This window comes from Saccopteryx bilineata, chromosome 1 (genome assembly GCF_036850765.1).
Source record: "Saccopteryx bilineata isolate mSacBil1 chromosome 1, mSacBil1_pri_phased_curated, whole genome shotgun sequence".
Classification (NCBI taxonomy): Eukaryota; Metazoa; Chordata; class Mammalia; order Chiroptera; family Emballonuridae; genus Saccopteryx; species Saccopteryx bilineata.
Window position 1 is genome coordinate 307,561,370 of NC_089490.1, and position 20,016 is coordinate 307,581,385.

Here is a 20,016-nt window from a genome sequence, read left to right on the forward strand (position 1 = left end):
CATGTATGCTGACCACCTGGACACATATATGGTTCTGGAGGGCTGTTCATGGAGGACCAAAGCCCACGCTCATACCCCTTTTCACATGCTCAGGGTATGCCACCTTTCCCCTCAGAAGATGCTTTTCTCCATATATCCATGAAAGAAGCAAAGGTGTGAGATTAGTAGCTGAAAACCTCTCCTGAGGTCCCTCCCATTCATTCAGGGATCTGAGAAGCCTCGGGGCAAGCCAGGCCCCAGTCAACATCTGTTTCCAGCACAGCTCTGAGGCTGACAAGAGAGGAAAGTCTCTCCAGGTAAGCATCTCCCACAAGGAGGCAGAGGCCCAGTCTAAAGCCAAGGGCAGGGAACAAAAGAAAGCAGTGTCCAGCGTACTACCCCCCCTAAGGACCTGGCAGCCCATCTTGGAAGGGGCTGGCTAAGGGCACATCCTAAGTCTCCTCCCAAAGTCATCCTCACTGATGCTGACACAAACACAAACATTATGAAGGCTCAGAGTCACTCACAGAATCCTGGTTGGAAAGACACAGGAAATCGGTTAAATGAGAATATACATTTGACTTATGGCCCCAGTCCTGTGGTGATCCATAGATACCAGTGCATACACCTCCCTGTTCTAGTCCCCACAGGCCTACACATGCACAGTGAAGTGCAGGTAACAGAAGCACACAAAGCCTTGCATATGTGTGTGCCTGTACCCACTCTGTCCTGAAGGTGAGACTATATGTAGAATGTCAGAAATGTTTACAGCCTAAGCCCCACAGCTGGCTAATGTACATTAGCCTGGCACACTCTCTGCCATTCAAATTTAGAAAAAAAATCAGCAAAACACATATGCCCTCTCTGTCCGTCTCCCAGGTAGGAGCCATTCAATTTACCAGATTAACCAGGAAAGAAGCAATCAGGAAAAATCAAAGGTAATTCACACCTCCCTTGGGTGTTTTCTGTTTGTGATGAACAATGGAAATTAGTCAGCTGCTTAATAACAATGGTAGTATGATAGACACAGCAACTGGGGCTTACCCTCTGCCCCCAGAGCCTGGCCCACTGACTTAGCCATCAGAACAAGGGTTCTGGCCTGTGCAGACACCCTAGAAGCATACAACTGGATCCTGGGTCAGACAGTAGCCATGTACATCACTGTGAGAAATGGGGACAGAGGAGGATAAGCCAATAACCCTGACGTTCTGAGTTTCAAAGGAAGCCACCATAACAGCAAGCTCTGCACAGCTGCAGAGAAGGGGTGTGCTGTGGCCAGACAGGTCTTCTGAGGGTGTGCATGACACCTGGGGTGTGTTTTCTTTCCAGACAAAAGGTTTGGGGAAGCCAATTAGGGAGGGTGTGGTGGGACACTGGCTCTGCACCTGCTTCTGACGCTCCTCCCTGGGCTCCTCCTATCCCTCTTTTGAGATGTAGCCCCTATGTCTTCTTACTGGCTCTTCTGTGCTAACAGGAGGGAGACTGTCGTCTCAAAGGCCTATGGGGCTTCACCAACCCCCCTGCCTGGGAAAGTCTGTGCTGCTGAAAACATACTTCTGTGTTTAGACTCCAGTAGCCACATTGAGAATGCTCTGAAGTCAGGGGCCATCACACGCACAGGGGCTCCCTCCCCCTCTGTGGGCTCTGCTCCTCACCCCTCTATGCTCAGGAGAACCCAGAAAACAGCATCAGGCTGGCAAATCCCCTGAGAGAAGCAGCAGCAGGCAATCAGGAGGGAGCCTGGCAGTGGTGGAGAGGGGATGGGGCAACCTCTGGGTCTCCCAGCCTGTCTGTCCAAGTGTCAGACAGGCACTGCCATGTCCACGTGCCTCACAGAGGCACCAGGGGCACAGGCACAGGCACGGGGTGTGGGGTATGGTGAGTCCAGGAACTTTGGCAGCTGCTAATGCTACCCAGCCATAACAGTTACCGTCAATCATGGAGCCAGCAAGCGCTTATTAAGTGCCTTTCTGGCTGTAGCTCCTTCTTTGCATCTCACCCCTTCCTTCCATTTGGATTTTTGGTTCGGGGTGTGTCCATATTAGAGCCAGGTGACATTATCACCTCTCTGCCCCTACTTCCTGAGTGAGATGGAGCAGGGCAGGCCTCCAGGCCACCAAAACAAGAATTAACCACTATGCACTCCAATCTGGGGGAGAAATAAACAAAGGAGGGGAGAATGGGGGTGAGTTGTTCCCTCTCCTCCAAACCTTCCCATCTCTTTATCTGACCCAAGATTAGGTTAACCCCTTGTGTGCTGGACCAACTAGAGCTCCAGGAAAGCTCTCCTTTAGTTGGGATCTGGGTGTAGGCAATAGAAATTGAAGGTTTTCCAGAAGCCTAAACCCTGGTGGTCAGAAATATTTCCTGCCAGCTTCCCAAGGAGGTCCAGTGTGAGACAAAGACCTCTCATCCCAATCAAGCAGCTTTGAAACGGGTAGCGACACATATATGCCCTGGATTGTCCCTCTCCCCCACACAGCTAGCAGGGCAGCACCCACAGGCTGCAGGAATGGGGGCACCTGGTGCCGCCGGTCTGCAAAGTGCTTTAGGTACCAATGGCAACTCTCTGAGATTTGCGAAAATCGGGCACTGAGCTGGTGGCAGACGGGGTGTGGAGGTGAACGAAGCCAGGTTCCCGCCTCAGGTTGGCCCTCAAACAAACTGCCCGAGAGTCTGCTGCACCGCAGGAGTCCCATCTCGGTCGCAGCCAGCAATGCCCGCCATCTCATATTCTTGCCCCATGCGAAGCTGGTCTCTCTGTACTCCAATCCCTCATTCTGCCACCTTAAAGCCACGGCCACGTGCTCCAGCCAAACCCTCACCCTACCCCTTTAACCCCCACCTAGCTAGAACGGGAGGTGATCTCAGGTTTCTCCCCGGAGGAATCCTCTCCCCTACCCGACCCGCGCTGGCGTCGCCAGCCACCGTGGGAACCGGGAAGCTTCCCCAGGGACACAAAGGGTTAAATCCAGGCAAGGGGATTCGGTCGGATTTGCCTCCTAAACGCATTTTCCAGTCCATTCCCCAGCACTAAACGCTCAGGCTGGTCCCCGCCTCCGCCCCCATCCTACCCGTCAGAGGGGCCACCGCAGGCCACCCCCAGGGTCCAGCGTCCGGTTAACTCCTCGGCCGCCGGCACTTCGAGGAAAGGCACCCTTGGGAAAGTGGGTCACGCAGCCACCTGGCTGACCCGCAGCCCGCGCCGGGCGCCTCCTCGGGCGAGAGCTCGGAGTGGAAGCCCAGCCCGGCCGAGGCCTGGAGGCTGAGCTCACGCGCCGGCGGGCCTTGCAGTCCCGGGAAGGAACCGCAGGTGAGCGACCCCTGCCCGTGCCGCAGTAGCGGGCTCTCCGCGCCCGCCGGTGGGCTGCGTGGTGTGGGAGGGGCCCGGGAGCCCCACACGGTCTGGCGAGGGCCTGGGAAGAAATCGCGGCACTCCTGCCATCCTCCAAACCGACAACCCACCGGCTGCGAGACAGACGCCCTCCCCCCTGGGGCTGTTGTCTCATTCCCGGAGACGGCGATTATTTTGCATTTATGTAACAAGCAGTGTTTCCAAACTGCTTCCCGAGCTGAGAGCTGGTTATTAAACAAATAGGACGCTATAATATATTATTTTTGTGAAAAACTGGGAGGAGAAAGTGCTCCCTCGCTGCACAGAGACTTGCATCCGATTGCCTCCCTGCAGGGCAGGCGGTACGGCTGTTCATTTTTCCTCCGCGGAGCCTCCTCCCTCCCCCGCCCCTTACCTAAGCCGTGACCCAACTTTTCTGGTTCCTTTCACTCCCTACTACAGAGATGTGCCCGCCATCCAGCTCCCAGCCCCGGGGAGGCACTGGAAGGAGAATAATAATAATAAGTCAGAGGCGGAACGAGCTTACCTGGGAGGAAGAACGCAGTCAAGCCGAGAGCCAGTCCCCACCAGCGTCCAGCCTCACCCGCAAGCCCCATCCGAGCCATCGGGAGGGCGGAAGGTCCGGCGAGATGGGCCGCGAGGAGAACGCTCCTCGCGCTCCAGAAACCAGCAGGAAGACGAAGGCAGAGCACTGCCGGCCAGTGCGCGGTCCCAGGATCCAGGTCAGCCGCAGCGGTTGGCCGAAGCCGGGTGGGCTGGGTGGGCTCGGCGTGGCCGCAATCCGGGTCCGGGGATGCCCGCGGCTCAGAGACTCGGCAGATGCCCGCCGCAAGTTGCACGACTCATGCCCCCTTTCTTCCTCGGCTTTCCTCCCCGCGCGGGTCCCCGCCCTCTTCTTCCACGCAGAGAGGTCTGGAGAGAGGGACCCACCCCCGGTGCGCCCCGCTGCCCAGCTGCCGGGCTGCGCGGGCTCCCGGCCCCGGCGCGCTCACACCCTCCCGCTCGGCTCCAACTTGCAGGCGTCCATGGCCAGCCGTCCTCCGAGAGTGCTGGTGGTGGGGAGGGGGTGAGCGGCGGGGGCGGGGGGGCGAGCCCGGGCGGCGCGCGGGCGGTGCGGTGGGCGCGGGGCCCAGGCGGTAGGCGTGCAGCTCGGCGGCCAGCTGCCCGGGCGGCTCGGACCGGGAGATTGGGCGAGGAGAGCCAGCCGGGTGCGCCTGGAGTTCCCGCCGCCGCTACTCAGCCGGGCCCCGGCGATCCGTAACAATGTGGACCTGCCGGGCACCGAATGGTGCCGCGCTCCCTCCTCTCGCTCCCTTTCTCTCACTCGCCGAGCGCCAGCCTCTCCCCCACTCGCCCGGTGATGTCAGGGTGAGGGGAGGGGTTAGCATTAACCCCCTCCTGGCTCGGCCGCGGGGCCCGCGCCCCGCCCTGCCTCCGCCTGTCTACACACACCTTCCGGCTGCAGGCAGAGGCGGATCCCTAGCGACGGCTGTGGTGTCCCACTCCGGCCCACTGGCTCTGGAGAAGCCCCTTCCTTCGCATTTCAGCTCTGGAGAGGGCGGGAGGATCAGCTGCCCTCCTCAGTCTCTGAAACAGGGAGGCAGTGACCCCTAGCGGCCGGCTTCGGGGAGGAAGCTGCTCCGTGAGGGTGGAGTTAAGACCCGAGGCGGGGGTGGGGGACGGCTGTGGAGGAGCGAGCGTGCAGTCTGCGGAATACTGGATCTATCAATGTCCAAGCTGAAAGGACTAACGCAGGCCCTCTACTCCAATCCTGGTCCCATTTTACAGACGGGGAAACAAAGGGCCCTAAAAAACGGTAAGGCGACTTGCACAGGGGGACAAAGGCAGAGAGTGGCAGAGCTCGATTTAGAACCCAGAGCCAGAGCTCCTCTGCATCATCTGAGCGCCGAATGGAGAGGCAGCTATGGAAAGCTGCTAGAGAAGTCAGCGGTGGGCAGTAGTAGGTGAGATGGGGCCACTGGCTTTTTCTAAACCAGCTCCCTTCGGGGGTTCCTTTTCCAAAAACTGAACCCGTCCCTTTCCAAATTGAGCGTTAAATGGAGCTCTGTTCCTCTGCTGGCACCTTTGTTTTGAGTGATTTGCGGGATTCCGGAGAGAGTGATCCTTCCGCCCAGTGTCCAGTGTACGCAGCGGAGCAGGCACTCCACCCCATCCCGTTCATCACCCACCACATCCGGGTGTGGTTGGCTTCCTGCCAAAGCGGCTGAGCGCTCTGTATCAGTGGCCTACCGAAGCTTACCCTCTCCTCCTCTCTCCGGACCTCCAATTTCCATCTCTATACCAGGAGGAGGCAGACAGACAGAGGCAGACAAACAGGGTTTCCCACAGAGAACCTAGTTCTCCCAAGACGCCTGGCTAGAGGATGCTCCCTTTGCCCATTGCTGCCCTCTGCCCTTTGCTGCCCTTTGCCCAGCCAGCAGGAGCAGAGGGCAAGTGGCTGTTCCTCATAGAATATAAATTCTAGTTTCAAAAAGTAGGAGGAGCAGGAGGGCAGGTAAGCAGGACACCACTTTCCCACTAGTTCAAATCTGGCCCTGGAGTGTCTCTTGCTTTCTGGCTGAGGCAGTTTAATTCGGCACTCACAGGAACACTCCCACACTGATGTATGTATCTTTAACCAATATACCGTACATTCTTGTTACCAAACACTGTGCCAGGCTTGAGGATACGGAGAATTCGTCATTGTCCTAAAGGCACTCAGTCTAATTTGGGGATAGGAGAGAAAACAGGCATAACTGCGTGTTGCAGAGATGTGCGTGCACACAACATTTGTTGGATCTCAGAAAAAGTGCCCACTGCATTGGAGAGGTGGTGGGGGTCCTCACAGGGGATAAGTCAGTCCTCTATCACAGTGGTCCCCAACCCCCTGGCCGCGGACCGGTACTAGTCTGTGGGCCATTTGGTACCAGTCCGCAGAGAAAGAATAAATAACTTACATTATTTCTGTTTTATTTATATTTAAGTCTGAATGACTTAAATATAAAGTTTATATAAATATAAACTTTTATTTTTAAAATAAAAATATAAAGTTTTATTTTTAAAAAAATGACCAGATTCCCTCTGTTACATTTTTTAAGACTCACTCTTGACGTGTGTCGTGGTCACATGATACATTTATCCGTCTCATCCTAAAGGCCGGTTGGTGAAAATATTTTCTGACATTAAGCCGGTCCGTGGCCCAAAAAAGGTTGGGGACCACTGCTCTATCAGACAAAGGCATGTACTGGAAGGGGAAAGGCATTAAGGAAACTAGATTTAATATAGCTCGGTCAGCATGAAAAAAAGGCACAAAGGCCAGCAACAGCTGAGTAAGTAGAGCCCCAAAATGTTTGGTTGCAGCCTGAGACTGACTTGGGGAAAGGAAAGGCTTGCAGATTCATGAATACCAGGCAGTCACCAGGAGGAGTTTACACTGGGGAATGTCTAATCATGAATTGTGGTAGCCCAGTCTCACAACCAGAAACCGCCCCCTCTGGCCTCTGAGTACTTTAAGGGCCAGGGCTGAAGTGAGCTCATTGTTGTGTCCTCAAGACTCTGCCTGGAGTGTTGCAGGAATTGAATGCATGGATTTGAGGGGGGCAGTTCCAGATGCACCAATGCCCATTCATTTCTGGCTCTCATCCTCCCACCTCTTCATCTTTGGGTAAGGCTTCTTTGATTTTCTGCTCTTAAATGGGCTTCCAGAGAGGGTGTGTCTGGACATTGGCATGGCTGCCTGGGGGTGGATTAGGTGGAGAAGACAGAGGCAAGTAAGGGAGATAACATGGTCACCCACTCAACATCTTTAAAAACAAGACCCTAAAACATGCAAAGCATCAATATGTGTATCAGGTGGGGTATGTGTATGTGCATGTATATGTGTATAGTGGATTTACTCAGAGAGTAAACAGATGTCTTTTTGAGTATCTATTATGCTCGGTGCTGAGGATATGAGCGTGAGCAACAGCCAGGACCCTACTCAAATAACTGTATTATAGGATGGAAGGTCGCTGCCAAAGAAAACTAAAACATGCTGGCCTCTAGAGGAGAAAGTGAGTGCTTCTCATTGTAGAGTGCAAGGAAGGCTTCTGGAAGAGGTGACATTGGGATGAGCCCTGAAAGGTGGATCAGATTTGAACCAAAGGAGATTGAGAAGAGAATTTTGGTGAAGAGAACAGCTTGTAAAAGAACAGCAAGTGGTACAGTTCGTTTTGCATTCAGGGGATGTATAAGAGAAAGGGACAGCCAGGCTGTGAATTATCTAGTAGTAGGTTTCCTTCAGAGCGGACAGCATAGGACCAGCCATCAGGAGACTTAAGTTCTGGTCCCTATTCTTAAACTGGAAGTCCAGGAGTCATTCTTGCTCTTCCTTCTTCTTTGACCATCATATTCCAGTTCAAAAGCTAACACTGTTGCTTCTGCTTCCAATATATATCTTAAGTCTAGTGATATTGCTCCATATGTACTTTCGTCACCTTAACCCATGTACTCATAATTTCTGCCTGATCCTTGCAACATCTTCTGGCACTATAGCCTGTGCACACTGAAGGGAGGGAGCGAAACGTAATGGTCAAGTACTTAGGACTCTGGAGCTAGACTACTTGGATTCAAATCCTTAAACCCCATCTCTGCCATTTAGTAGCTGTGTTGTCTTTAGGCAAATGACTTAACCTCTCTGTGCTCGGATTCCCCATCGGTACAATGGGGGGAAATAATAGCACCTACCTCACAGAGTTGTGAGGATTAAATTAAGTGCTTGGAACAATGTCTGGTGTACAGGAAGAACTGTTTAACTGTTAGTCATTGTTATTACTGTAATCTTTCCATGTTCAGTTTTGCTTCTCTCTGTCATGATGCCAGAAGGATGCACTGTATGTATTTTTAAAACACTTTATTTTGAAATAATCTTGACTTTACAGAAGAGTTTCAACGGTGATACAGAATTTCTGTATGTCTTTCATCCAGCTTCTCCTAATGTTAACCTCTTACATAAAAGTGGTACATTTGTTAAAACTAAGAAATTAGCATGATATATAACACTATTAACTACACTACAGAACTTATTCAAATTTCTCATTTTTCACTAATGTCTATTTTATGTTCCTGGATCCAGTTCACACTTTCACATTGCATTTAGCAGTGGATTGTCTCCTAACTCAATGATCCCAAGTACCTGATAACCCTTTCTTGGCCTGTCAGCCCCTGAGGCTGGTGTCAGTCCTCAGCAAGGCCTGTGGGGCTCCTGCTTCCCCAGCCTGTCTCATGCAGCTCTAGGGCTTTGAGGAGGAGCTGTGAGGCTTTCCTAGATTCCAGCCAAGAAACTCACCTCCTTGGCCTTCCCCCAAGCTGTTCCATCGGAACCCACCACCTTCTCCTCCTTTTGGCCAGCTACTTATCTGATCATTAGGGCTCAGTGTACTTGTGTCATTTTCCCAGGGTGGCCCACTCTGCCCTTAGGACCAGTTGAGTCTTCACCTACAGCTCTCACAGCTGTCTTTGTGTATTTATAAACACTTCAGTAGTTGCTTATAATACTCCATTACTTTCCTGCTAGGCTGGCAGCCCCCCCAGGGTAGGACCATGTTGGTCCTGTTTCTGCTTTCTCCCTACCTAGCACTTAGAACTTCACCGGTACTTGGTAGGCACTTAATAAAAGTGTGTTGATTTACTACCTCACATCCTGTGCTGCTTTCTACCAATCAGTTTTCCTCTCTGGGACTGTTTTTTCATCTGCAGATTGAGGAATTTAATTTGTTCAGTGGTTTCCAATAGTGTTGTGAAAGCCCTTGAATTTCCTGGGTACCCCACTCCCTGCTTTCAGAGGAGCTATGTTTACAGATCATGTTGCTTTCATCCTTTTAAAACATTGGTGCTGTGAAAAAAATTCTTCATCAGTTCTGCTGCTTAAAAATGTTTGAGCCCCCTGACATATTATTGCATTATTTATTTATCCATTGCAAATAGTTTCATTATTTTCTAATTCCATGATCTTTCTTTCTTTCTTTCTTTCTTTCTTTCTTTCTTTCTTTCTTTCTTTCTTTCTTTCTTTGTTTTTTTTTTCTGCAGGCAGCGGTGAGCCATTGAAGGTTTCTGAACAGAGAAACACTTATTGGGAGCAGTCCAAGCTGTGATTTCAGATGAAGCTGGCGATACCATGAGTAGGACAGACAGATGAAGATTGGTCATAGAGGGAGAAAGGAAGTGAGGAGAGAATGTGGTCACAGAAGCCAAGTGAAGAGAGAATTGAATGGAGGAGGAAGTTGCCAACAGTGTCTGATACTGTAGAAGGCAGGTGGGGATCAGAAGGGGTCTTTGGAAATAGTGGCAAAAACTCTAGTGACCTTTGGGAGAGTGGTGTTGGAGAGAGGGCAGGGGCAGAACCCAGGTGCAAGTGAGAGAAGGAGTAAATGAAATGTGAAGAAGCAGAGGCAGCTGGTGTCCACCGAGAAGTCTGGTGGTGGGTGGAACGAGCAAAATGGGTCAGAAGCTTGGAGAGGCTTAGCATGACATAAACCAAGGGGCTTATTTTCTCCTTTTCGATGGGAAATCGAAAGCTACTGAGTATCTTGTAAGCAGAGGAAAAGGAGGTAGTAGGCAGAGAAGACTGGAGAAACAGTGCAAGAAATGAAAAACGTGCGCTTCGTGGATCAGGCCCTGGAGGAGGCCTGGATGGTGAGCCTAGGGTGGAGGAGAGGTCAGCCTTGCAAAGGAGAGGACTCATCCTTCCTTGAACCCGTAGGGAAGATGAAGAGAGCAGTGAAGAGAGAAGTTTGGGAGTAGAAAGAGGGAGGTTAATAATAAAGTCGTTGCAGTAAAGTAAAAATTGAGGTTACCTGTAGAGAGAGGATTCAGATATCATCAAGGGAAAGCCGAAGGGGGTGGAATGGAGATGTGTTGAGCAATCTTCCAAAACCTGAAGGGAAAAAGAACAAGTGTAGTCTGTGTGCCCTCATAGAAAAGAATCGGAATTAATGGGCATATGTGAGGGAGGAAGTAGATTTTAATTTATTCTAGGGAAGGATATTTAGGGAACTGACGATCCCTTTTCAGACTGAGATCCAGGTTCATTTATCAGGGAGGCTGTAGATGGGATTCTTGCGCCACATGGGAGGTTTGACCAGGTGAATTCCATGTTCCCTCGTGGCCTGAGACTGGATGACTACAGGAATGGCAGCCCATCCAGAGGTCAGGCACTTGGACTCAGCTTTCTCACCTACCCCAGGGTTGGGAGCAGAAGGTGCCGTGCTCAGGAAGCTGTTCCCAGAGCTGTCCCTCAGCTTCCAGGGGCTCTTCCAGAGAGGCAGCTATTAGCCTTGGAAAAGGCCCAAAGTCAACATAATAATGACTTCCCCTCTGGGCCGTATCTCCGGCCCCTCTGTGTCATTCAGTAAATGGCTAATAAAGCTCACTTTGATGTGAGGGGAACCCTACTAAGGAGTCCCCAAAATGCCTCAACCCCATGATATCTGCTGCTAGGAGAAGATAAACTTGAACATATATTAGAGTGGTATGCTGAATGGGGCTCACTCACTTCTGTGTCCCCCAATCCAAGTTCATTGAGGTTAAGGGCAAGAAGAGGAGAGAGGAGGAGGAGGAATCTCATGGAGGAAGTCAAATATGCTCAAAACCTTAGCTCGCCAGCCCCAGAGAAGACTCACTGGCATGGGCGCCCCCTTCTCTAACCTGACAGGCCAGCCTCATCCTTGGCAGTGCTCCTGGGGGTAGCTGGGAAACCACAACACCTAATTACTGTTATCATCATTCTGGTAGCTGTGGTGATTATGGTGGTGCCTCTGTATCCCACAGTGCTTAGCAACATTTAATTATTGTTATTCTTACAGAGATGACTGCAGAGCCTCCCTATTGCCATGGCTGCCATTGCTCTTAGGGACAACGGTGCAGCTGAACACAGCTTCCCTCCAGGTGCCATGAGCTCCCACCTCAAAGTCATACCATCATGGTTAACAGTCAGCTAGTCTCTCCCTTGAGGGCCATGTGTCCCAGGGATCTCTGTGACTTTGGGAGCTGGCGCTCTGAGCAATGATGGAAAGACCCCAGTCCCACCTTGAGCCACTCAGTTTCCAAGAAATAAGGGATTCTGGAAGGTAAATTGGTCTGTCTTGCCTCTGGTCAGTAACCCTCAAGACATTCCTGTGAATCATCACATCCAAAATCCTAAGAAATTCTGGGCTTGAATGGAGGGAGTATTCCTGACATAAGGTGGCGATACTTAAAATTCAATAGTGGTCATGAGAAGAGGGTTTCATCTTCACTGAGGAGCCAGTGCAGGGACCAGGAAGCTGAAACCATGAGGTAGGGTACGGCTGGGTAGGGCTTCAGCCTGGAGCATACTCAGTGTAGAAAGAGGCAAAAGGGAAAAGGACTGAGAAAGAGGAGGAAGACACAACCTCCTTCCCACACTCTTTTCCATTTGATGGTGCCTTTATAAAGGTCCAGGATGGAGTGTTGTGGTCAGAGTAATTGTCAGGATGGACTACTTATCTAGAGGAACCTGATTTATTTATTTATTTTTTTTGAGATCCTTATGGAAACCAAGAAATAGAATTTATTGTAAGGGAGAACAGAATTCCTGGGTCAGCCCAAGCCCAATAAAGGAAGCCAGCCTCAGAGCATAGAGAGCAGCCTGCACGTTCTTCTCTAGGGGCCTGTGGCTCTTCAGTAACTTCTTCGGGCTTCAGATCTTCTTAGGAGCTGATGAAAGCAATGTCCCCCTGCCCTGCAAACAGCACATATGCACAAGGACAGTGTTTTCGTGGCAACCTGCAGAAGTCTAACTGGGACCCTGTGTTAGCAATTCCCGCTGAGGAGGGAGTCCTTCAGGAGCAGGCAGTCCTGAGCCCAGACCCCCTGTGACCCAGGCTCATTAAGGATGTTAGTGATGGAGAGAATCCAGAAAGAGGAAAACCTAAACCCATCTCTACAATGTGAAGTTGAAAGAAGAACAAGCATGGTATGGACATTGCATTGCAGTTCTGTGGGAAAATATGCTCCTATAAAGTGAAGGTAACACGGAGAGTAGAAAACCATTTGTGAGTAAACTTTTTTATTTTAAAATTTCCTTTAACATCATTATGAAGTTACTGTAATAATAGCTTTAATTTTTTTCTATATTGTGTAAAGTGCTTTTTCTCTAGAAATGAGCCTCTGAATTATATTTAATTTAGGTTATTATGAGTGCCCAGCACATGCTTCTGGGTACAGGTGCTCCAGAAGGGTGCCCGGTGGCTTGGAGGTGACATCCAAAAGGTACACAATGCCCAAGCAGGTCACTGAATTTTGAGGAACCTCAGGAGGAAGTTGAACAAGCAGAGAGCATGTGATTTGAAAGCAAGAGCCCAAGGTTTGTGTCCCCGATCTGCCATTACTAAATGTGGGCAAGAAAGATGACCAACTGTCCTGGTATGCTTGGGACTGAGAGGCTTCCCAGGACATGGACTTTCAGTACTGAAACTAGAAAAGTTCTGGGGAACCAAACTGGACTGGTCACCGATTCACAAGCCACTTTAACCTCTCGGTGCCTTAGTTTCCTCATTTGTAAATGGTGTTTATGACATCCAGGACCTTTGTAAAAGTACTTTGTAAACTCTCCCATCTTTACATGTTGGGGATGATGATTACTGTTGGTGGGGTGGCACTGAGGAGTGGGAGTAGGAGAAGGGGTGGTTCCCTTTAGCCTTGAGATCTGAGAGACCAAGAACCTATTTAGATACCCACCATGATTTAGATATGGAGAGTTTTTTTTTTTTCCAAGTAGAGGAGGGGAGATAGAGAGACAGACTCCCCTATGAGTCCTGACTGGGATCCACCCGGCAACCCCCATCTGGGGCCAATGATCTGCCCATCCTGGGCCATGCTCCCAACAGAGCTATTTTTAGTGCCTGAGGCAGAGACTCCAGGGAGCCATCCTTAGCACCTGGGCCGATAACCAACTGAGCCATGGCTGTGGGAGGGGGAGAGAGAGAGAGAGAGAGAGAGAGAGAGAGAGAAAGGGGAGGGGGAGGAGGAGGGGTAGAGAAACAGATGGTCATTTCTCCTGTGTGCCCTGACAGGGAATCTAACCCGGAACATCCACATACCAGGTTGGTGCTCTATCACTGAGCCAACCGGCCAGGGCCACAACAGGCTTTTAACAATAATTCATACACCAAATATTTGACCAGATACTATGCCAGGCATTGAAATAAAGCTACAAACTACTGAGACATACTTCCTTTTTTCCTAGGGCCAAAGTCTAATGGGGAAAATAGGGAAGATAGGGAAATATAGGTGCCAATAGGAACTTCCTGTGTGTTGGGACCTTCTAATCTAGGAGGTAAAGAAGGGTCAGGGAAGCATTCCTGCAGTGGTGAACTGAGCCCTGAAGGAGGAGGACCATTTAGCCAGGGATTTCATGTAGAGAAATCAGGCAGAGGGAAAAGCAGCAAGAAGGCCCAGGAGGCTTTTTGTATCAAAAACTAAGAGTAGTTCAGTTTGGCTGGTGTAGTACCAAGAGGAGAGGGAGAGGAAGGGGACTGGGGAGGTGTGTGCCCAGGCTGTGTGGGCCTTGTGCGTTGTTAGGGGATTTGGACTTAATTCTGAGCACAGCAGGGAGGCCAGGATGTTTCACAATTGGCCATGCAACATCCCCTACCCCTGCTGTGCTGAGATCATGTTCCTGGGCCAGGCACCAGGTTTAGCCTGTTATGGCCATGTCCTCTGGGCCTGAAGGTACCAGCTCTGTCTGACCTGCTCCCAGGGTCCCTTGAGCCTGGTTCATCTGCTGAGTGATTCTGTGGCTCCAAGCCTGGTATAGTCAATCTATATCTTCCTCTGGCAGGGGCCCTGTAGCCTGGCACAAACCGTAGCTCTAGAGAGCAGAGTGGCCTCCCGCCCTCCCAAACATGCTGCTGTCACCACAATAAGTGTGTGAACTTGACAGCTTCATGGCAGTGAACTCAGGGCATCCCAGGCAGCTGATAAATAATGAACAATGACATCAGTCAGCTCGGGTACATGGAGGTGAGTATGCATCCATTTGCAAACACGTGCACACAGATTCACTGACATTTATGTTCACACTTCCATTTAAATTCAGACAAGCACATGGAGAGATTTCCTGCTACCTGCATGAGATGAATGGGCACACATCCTGTTACTTACAGCCTTACATAGATGCCTGTACACCCAAGCTGGCCCTCATCCCTGTATTAGGTGTTTAATCAAATGCCTGGCACATAAGATTATTATATTATTGTATTTTTATCTGATATTTTATTAAAATACTCAAAGGTGTGCACATGTGCCAATATAAATACATATACACTGACCCATATGTTCTTTTGAAAGCAGGTACAAACATGAGAACTCCATCCTTTCATGAAACTGGTACATATACTTCCATGCACACCAACAAGCTCACTCTCATGGATGCACAGAATGCCACAATTTGCTCTCAGTTGCACTTACATCAATCACAATAGTAATAATAGTAAATCAAGGTTAGGTGATTGCTATACACACACACACACACACACACACACACACACACACACACACTACATATATATATATGTATATAGTGTGTCCGTAAAGTCATTGTGCACTTTTGAACGGTCACAGGAAAGCAACAAAAGATGATAGAAATGTGAAATCTGCACCAAATAAAAGGAAAACTCTCCCAGTTTCATACCTATTCAGTGCAGTTTGATGTGGGCTCACACACAGATTTTTTAGGGCTCCTTAGGTAGCTATCCCGTATAGCCTCTACAGACTCGTCACTGACTGATGGCCTACCAGAATGGGGTTTCTCCACCAAACTACCGGTTTCCTTCAACTGTTTATCCCACCGAGTAATGTTATTCCTATGTGGTGGTGCTTCATTATAAACGTGCTGATATTCACATTGCACTTTGGTCACGGATTCGAATTTAGCGAGCCACAGAACACACTGAACTTTCCTATGTACCATCCACATCTCGACTGGCATGGCCATGGGCTGCTCCGCTGTATACACGGTGTTACATCATCATCTGCACATGCGCACATGCTGCCACATCATCCTACAGAAACTGGGAGGGTTTTCCTTTTATTTGGTGCAGATTTCACATTTCTATCATCTTTTGTTGCTTTCCTGTGACCAGTCAAAAGTGCACCATGACTTTACGGACACACTGTATATACTATATATGTTTTACTATTTTTTAAAAGATATTTGTATTCATTTTAGAGAGAAGAGAGAGAGAGGGAGAAGGAGAGAGGAGCAGGAAGCATCAACTCCCATATGTACCTTGACCAGGTGAGCCAGGGTTTCGAACTGGTAACCTCAGTGTTCTAGGTGGACACTTTATCCACTGCACCACCACAGGTCAGGCTGCTTTATATCTTTCAAAGGGCTTTCAGGTCTAAAACCTATTTTTTCAGAGCACCCTAGTGAGGGAGGTAGGCAGAGCAGGCATTATGAAAAAGCAGAGACCAGAGAGGTTAAATACGCCATCTGGGAGACGGCTGGACCCCAGATCTGACTTCTTCATGTCAGTGTTCCATGGCCCCATGCCTGTATGACACTTACAGCTCTAATAACAGAAAGCAGGAACCAGGACAGGGGCTGGTACTAGATTCTGGATTCCTTATCGAAACCTTTCTTGAGTCAACTTTGGCTGAGAAATGGGAATTAGAGGCTGATAAAGGGAAACTGCCGTCATTTGAAATCCCATCAAGTCTCATTTACAACTCCCATCAGAAGAAAGGAGCAATTGACTGAGTTGGAGAGAAAAACAAATTCTGAGTTCCTTTAGGATTCTGAGGCTGCAGAAGCTGATCCTGGGAGAGCCTGGTGGTCATGGGGTGGTAGTGCGGGTCCTGTCCCATCTGGGCTCTCTCCCCAACTCCACGCACTCTCTCTCCCCTCTGTCTGGGCTGGCTTCAAGGTCTGGGTCAAGAACCCCCACCCTCAGAGTCCTTCTCTCCTCTCCCACAGCAGTGAAGCCCCCCCTTTCTTTGCTCAGTGCTGAGCCTTCAGGACCCATTCGGCACCCTGTCTCCTACCTGACTTGGGCAGAAATTGGGAACAGGCTGCCAACCCCCTTACACCTGTCCTGTCAAGGCCATGGAGGCCAGGCCCTTAGGCCTCAGCTCCAACCACTTTGAAAGGTGATGAGACAGCTTTCCTCAAAGGTCTATGCCCTGCGGGGGAGGAGGTGGCCTGATGGTGGAAGAGCAGGCGGAGATCATCCCTCCTTCTTCTGCTGCTGTTTCCCTCTGGCTCCATCATCGCTGTGCGCCTTAGTTTCTGCACCTGCAGAATGGGCGAGTAGCCCAGCCTCAGAGTGCTGCGGCAAGGAGCGGAGGAGAGAGGGGTGGAAGCTCCACCCCCACGGCACCATGCTTGGCACGCTGCTGGGCCCTCCTGTTTCAGCTGCTTGTGTGGGGCCTCCCCTGCCATGGCTGGAGGGGCAACAGGGCTAAAGGTACTTCTTGGGTGCTGCTCTGGCCTAGGAGGGTGGGAGGGAGGGGACATTTGTTTGACACTTTTGTCAGCATCCATTACCTGGTGTGTATTTTCCCAGGAGCTGATTACATGACAGCATGTGTTGATAAACATTTGGAGCTGGAGTTGGGTGGAAACTGAGCAGAATGTTAAGCATGTGGTGGATCGGTCAGGGGATGCTGGGAACGGGCTGGCTGTGATGAATGGGAGGTGATGACGGGAACCACAATCTGGCACTCCTTAGCCTGACTGCCCTTTCCTCTTTCTCTCCTCCAGCGTTCCCTGCTTTGGCCCTTAGCAGGATATTCAGACCTGGCCCTGGAGACAGCATGTGACAGCAGAAGAGAGATGGGGTTTGAAACTCAGGCAGTTATGGGTTCCAATCCTAGCTCTGCCTGGAGGGTCTTGGCACCAAGGTCCTGCCCCCTTACCTCCCGGAGCCTCAGCCTCCTGTCTGTAAAGTGGATTTCACATACTCTTCACACTGTGAAGTGAAAATTGAGAACCATGCCTGGCACACAGAACTAAGCACTCAGTAAATGTTGGTGTCCCCCCCCCCCCCATTTTATCTGGAGGAAAAGTCACCGAGCCTTGATTGTGCTGTGGATGTTAGCAACAGTTTCTTAGGTCTACTTTGGACTGAGGGGGAAGTGGATTCATGTTCTTCGTGATGTAAACTTCCCCATTTCCAACCCTAGTTGGGACTAGGTGACCAAGAGTATGTGTGGAAAGTTTCCCTCTAAATCTTTATATACCTCGGCACTCATGACAGCACGCAGTTAATTATACTGCTCACAAAAATTAGGGGATATTTCAAAATGAATATGAAAGTCTGTTCACCCCCACCAATATGTCACTTGCTACTCAATCACAATAATGGAGTTTGTATCTCATTTGTATAATCAAACAACTTACTTTGACTTATCGTTTGTTTTTCTAATGTTTTTGTTTAATAAAAAAAAATCAAATGCTTCTTTTTTTATCACTTCATATTCGTTTTGAAATATCCCTTAATTTGTGTAGTGTCCTGCCTGATGTCTTTCTCCCTCAGTAGGATACGAACACTCTGAGGGCAGGGTCTGTATTACCTGATCACAGTTGAACGCTCAGGACCTAGCCCAGTGCCTGATACTGGAAGGAGTGATGTCTCTCATGCATCTGATTGGTCCAGAGCAGAATGCTCAAGATAACCCCACTTAAGAGTTCTGTGGTGTCTTATTTCACGTTGTTCCTGAGCTCAGAGCACTGGCTGGACCCCTCACTTGGCCTTTGCATAGATTACCATGGATTAACTTTTCCGGTGACTATCTTCTGTCTCTCTGAGTGTGGGCTTCTTGAGGACCAGGAGGGCATTTAGACCTTCATGAGAGGGACATGCATCTGAGCGCTGAAGCCTTGGAAATTCAATGGACGTGAATGAATGAAAGAAGCAATGCTGCTCCTATTTCCTCCCCAAACCGTGGGGCTGCCCCCCAACCCACCTCCAGGTGCCTTAGAGCAGTGATCCCCAACCCCCGGGCTGTGGACCGGTACTGGTCCGTGGGCCATTTGATACTGGTCCGCAGAGAAAGAAAAATAACTTACATTATTTCCATTTTATTTATATTTAAGTCTGAACGATGCTTTATTTTTAAAAAATGTTAAAAAAAATGACCAGATTCCCTCTGTTACATCCATCTAAGATTCACTCTTGACGCTTGTCTCGGTCACGTGATACATTTATCTGTCCCACCCTAAAGGCTGGTCCATGAAAATATTTTTTGACATTAAACCAGTCCATGACCCAAAAAAGGTTGGGGACCACTGCCTTAGGGCCTCCTTGCTGCTGGGGCTGCTCTCTGGTGGGAGGTACATGACAGCTGGGTGCCACCTAGTGGGTGTGGCTTCAAGGGTGAGTATGTCTCTTTGTTCCCTGGAGTGTGGGACAGAGAGGCCGCATGTCATGGAGTTGAGGAGGCTCCAGTCAATGCCCCTGTCAGCCCCATCCTCTACGTCAGGGGTCGGGAACCTATGGTTCGTGAGCCAGATGTGGCTCTTTTGATGTCTGCATCTGGCTTGCAGACAAATCTTTAATAATAAAAAAATAATAACATTAAAAATATAAAACATTCTCATGTACAGTGTGTCTGTAAAGTCATGGTGCACTTTTGACTGGTCACAGGAAAGCAACAAAAGACGATAGAAATGTGAAATCTGCACCAGATAAAAGGAAAATTCTCCCAGTTTCATAACTATTCAGTGCAGTTCGATGTGGGCTCACGCACAGATTTTTTAGGGCTCCTTAGGTAGCTATCCCGTATAGCCTCTACAGACTCATCACTGACTGATGGCCTACCAGAACGGGGTTTCTCCATCAAACTGCCGGTTTCCTTCAACTGCTTATCCCACCGAGTAATGTTATTCCTATGTGGTGGCACTTCGTTATAAACACGCCGATATTCACATTGCACTTTGGTTACAGATTCGAATTTAGCGAGCCACAGAACACACAGAACTTTCCTCTGTACTGTCCACATCTCGACTTGCATGGCCGTGGGCTGCTCTGCTGTATACATGGTGTTACATCATCATCTGTACATGCGCACATGCTGCCACATCATCCTACAGAAACTGGGAGGGTTTTTCTTTTATTTGGTGCAGATTTCACATTTCTATCGTCTTTTGTTGCTTTCCTGTGACCAGTCAAAAGTGCACCATGACTTTACGGACACACTGTATTACAATCCATTCATTTCCTACTGTTCATGTTCATGGTTGCGGATGGCTGGAGCCAATCACAGCTGTCCTTTGGGACAACACCAGATTTTTATTGGATAATGCGTAAGGTACACGGGTCATTGTCTGGCTCTCACAGAATTACATTTTAAAATATGTGGCGTTCATGGCTCTCTGCGCCAAAAAGGTTCCCGACCCCTGCTCTATGTTTAGAGAGTGTGGAGGCCCTGGGGGAGCGCACTGCACCTGCATTCTGGGGAGCCCTGGCCCAGATGCAGCAAGTTCCCACAAGGTGACCTCTCATCCTTCACCCCACACTTCCTGTTGTTCCCTATTCCTTCTCAGCCACAAAGAGGGCCTTGATTTGGAAGAGTAGTCAGGTTTTGGTAGGAAAGGTGGAGGGGACATGCAGAGACACGCGCGTGCGTGCACACACACACAGCACCCTGAGGGAAACAGGCAGTGTGATGCTGAGGTACTG

At 49.8% G+C, this 20,016-nt stretch overlaps 1 protein-coding gene and 1 long non-coding RNA gene across 6 annotated transcripts in view; one reads left to right on the plus strand and one right to left on the minus strand.

Moving 5' to 3' along the window:
- Positions 1-4,779, minus strand: part of NECTIN1 (nectin cell adhesion molecule 1) — a 73,355-nt gene extending 68,576 nt beyond the window's left edge. Inside the window, exon 1 of the mRNA XM_066246930.1 lies at positions 3,861-4,779. Within this exon, the coding sequence (XP_066103027.1) occupies positions 3,861-3,939 (79 nt within the window). The 5' untranslated portion in view covers positions 3,940-4,779. The remainder of the gene's footprint in view (positions 1-3,860) is intronic.
- LOC136315390 (uncharacterized) lies at positions 3,917-18,432 on the plus strand. Of its 5 annotated transcripts, none has more exons than XR_010727492.1 (6): positions 3,917-4,056; positions 9,401-12,384; positions 12,520-12,699; positions 15,561-15,629; positions 16,311-16,483; positions 17,097-18,432. It is a non-coding gene; the product is annotated as an uncharacterized lncRNA (long non-coding RNA). The 5 variants fall into 5 exon arrangements; XR_010727496.1 differs by having other exon boundaries at positions 9,401-9,626; positions 11,176-12,699; XR_010727489.1 differs by having other exon boundaries at positions 9,401-12,699.
- Positions 18,433-20,016: the final 1,584 nt, after the last annotated feature.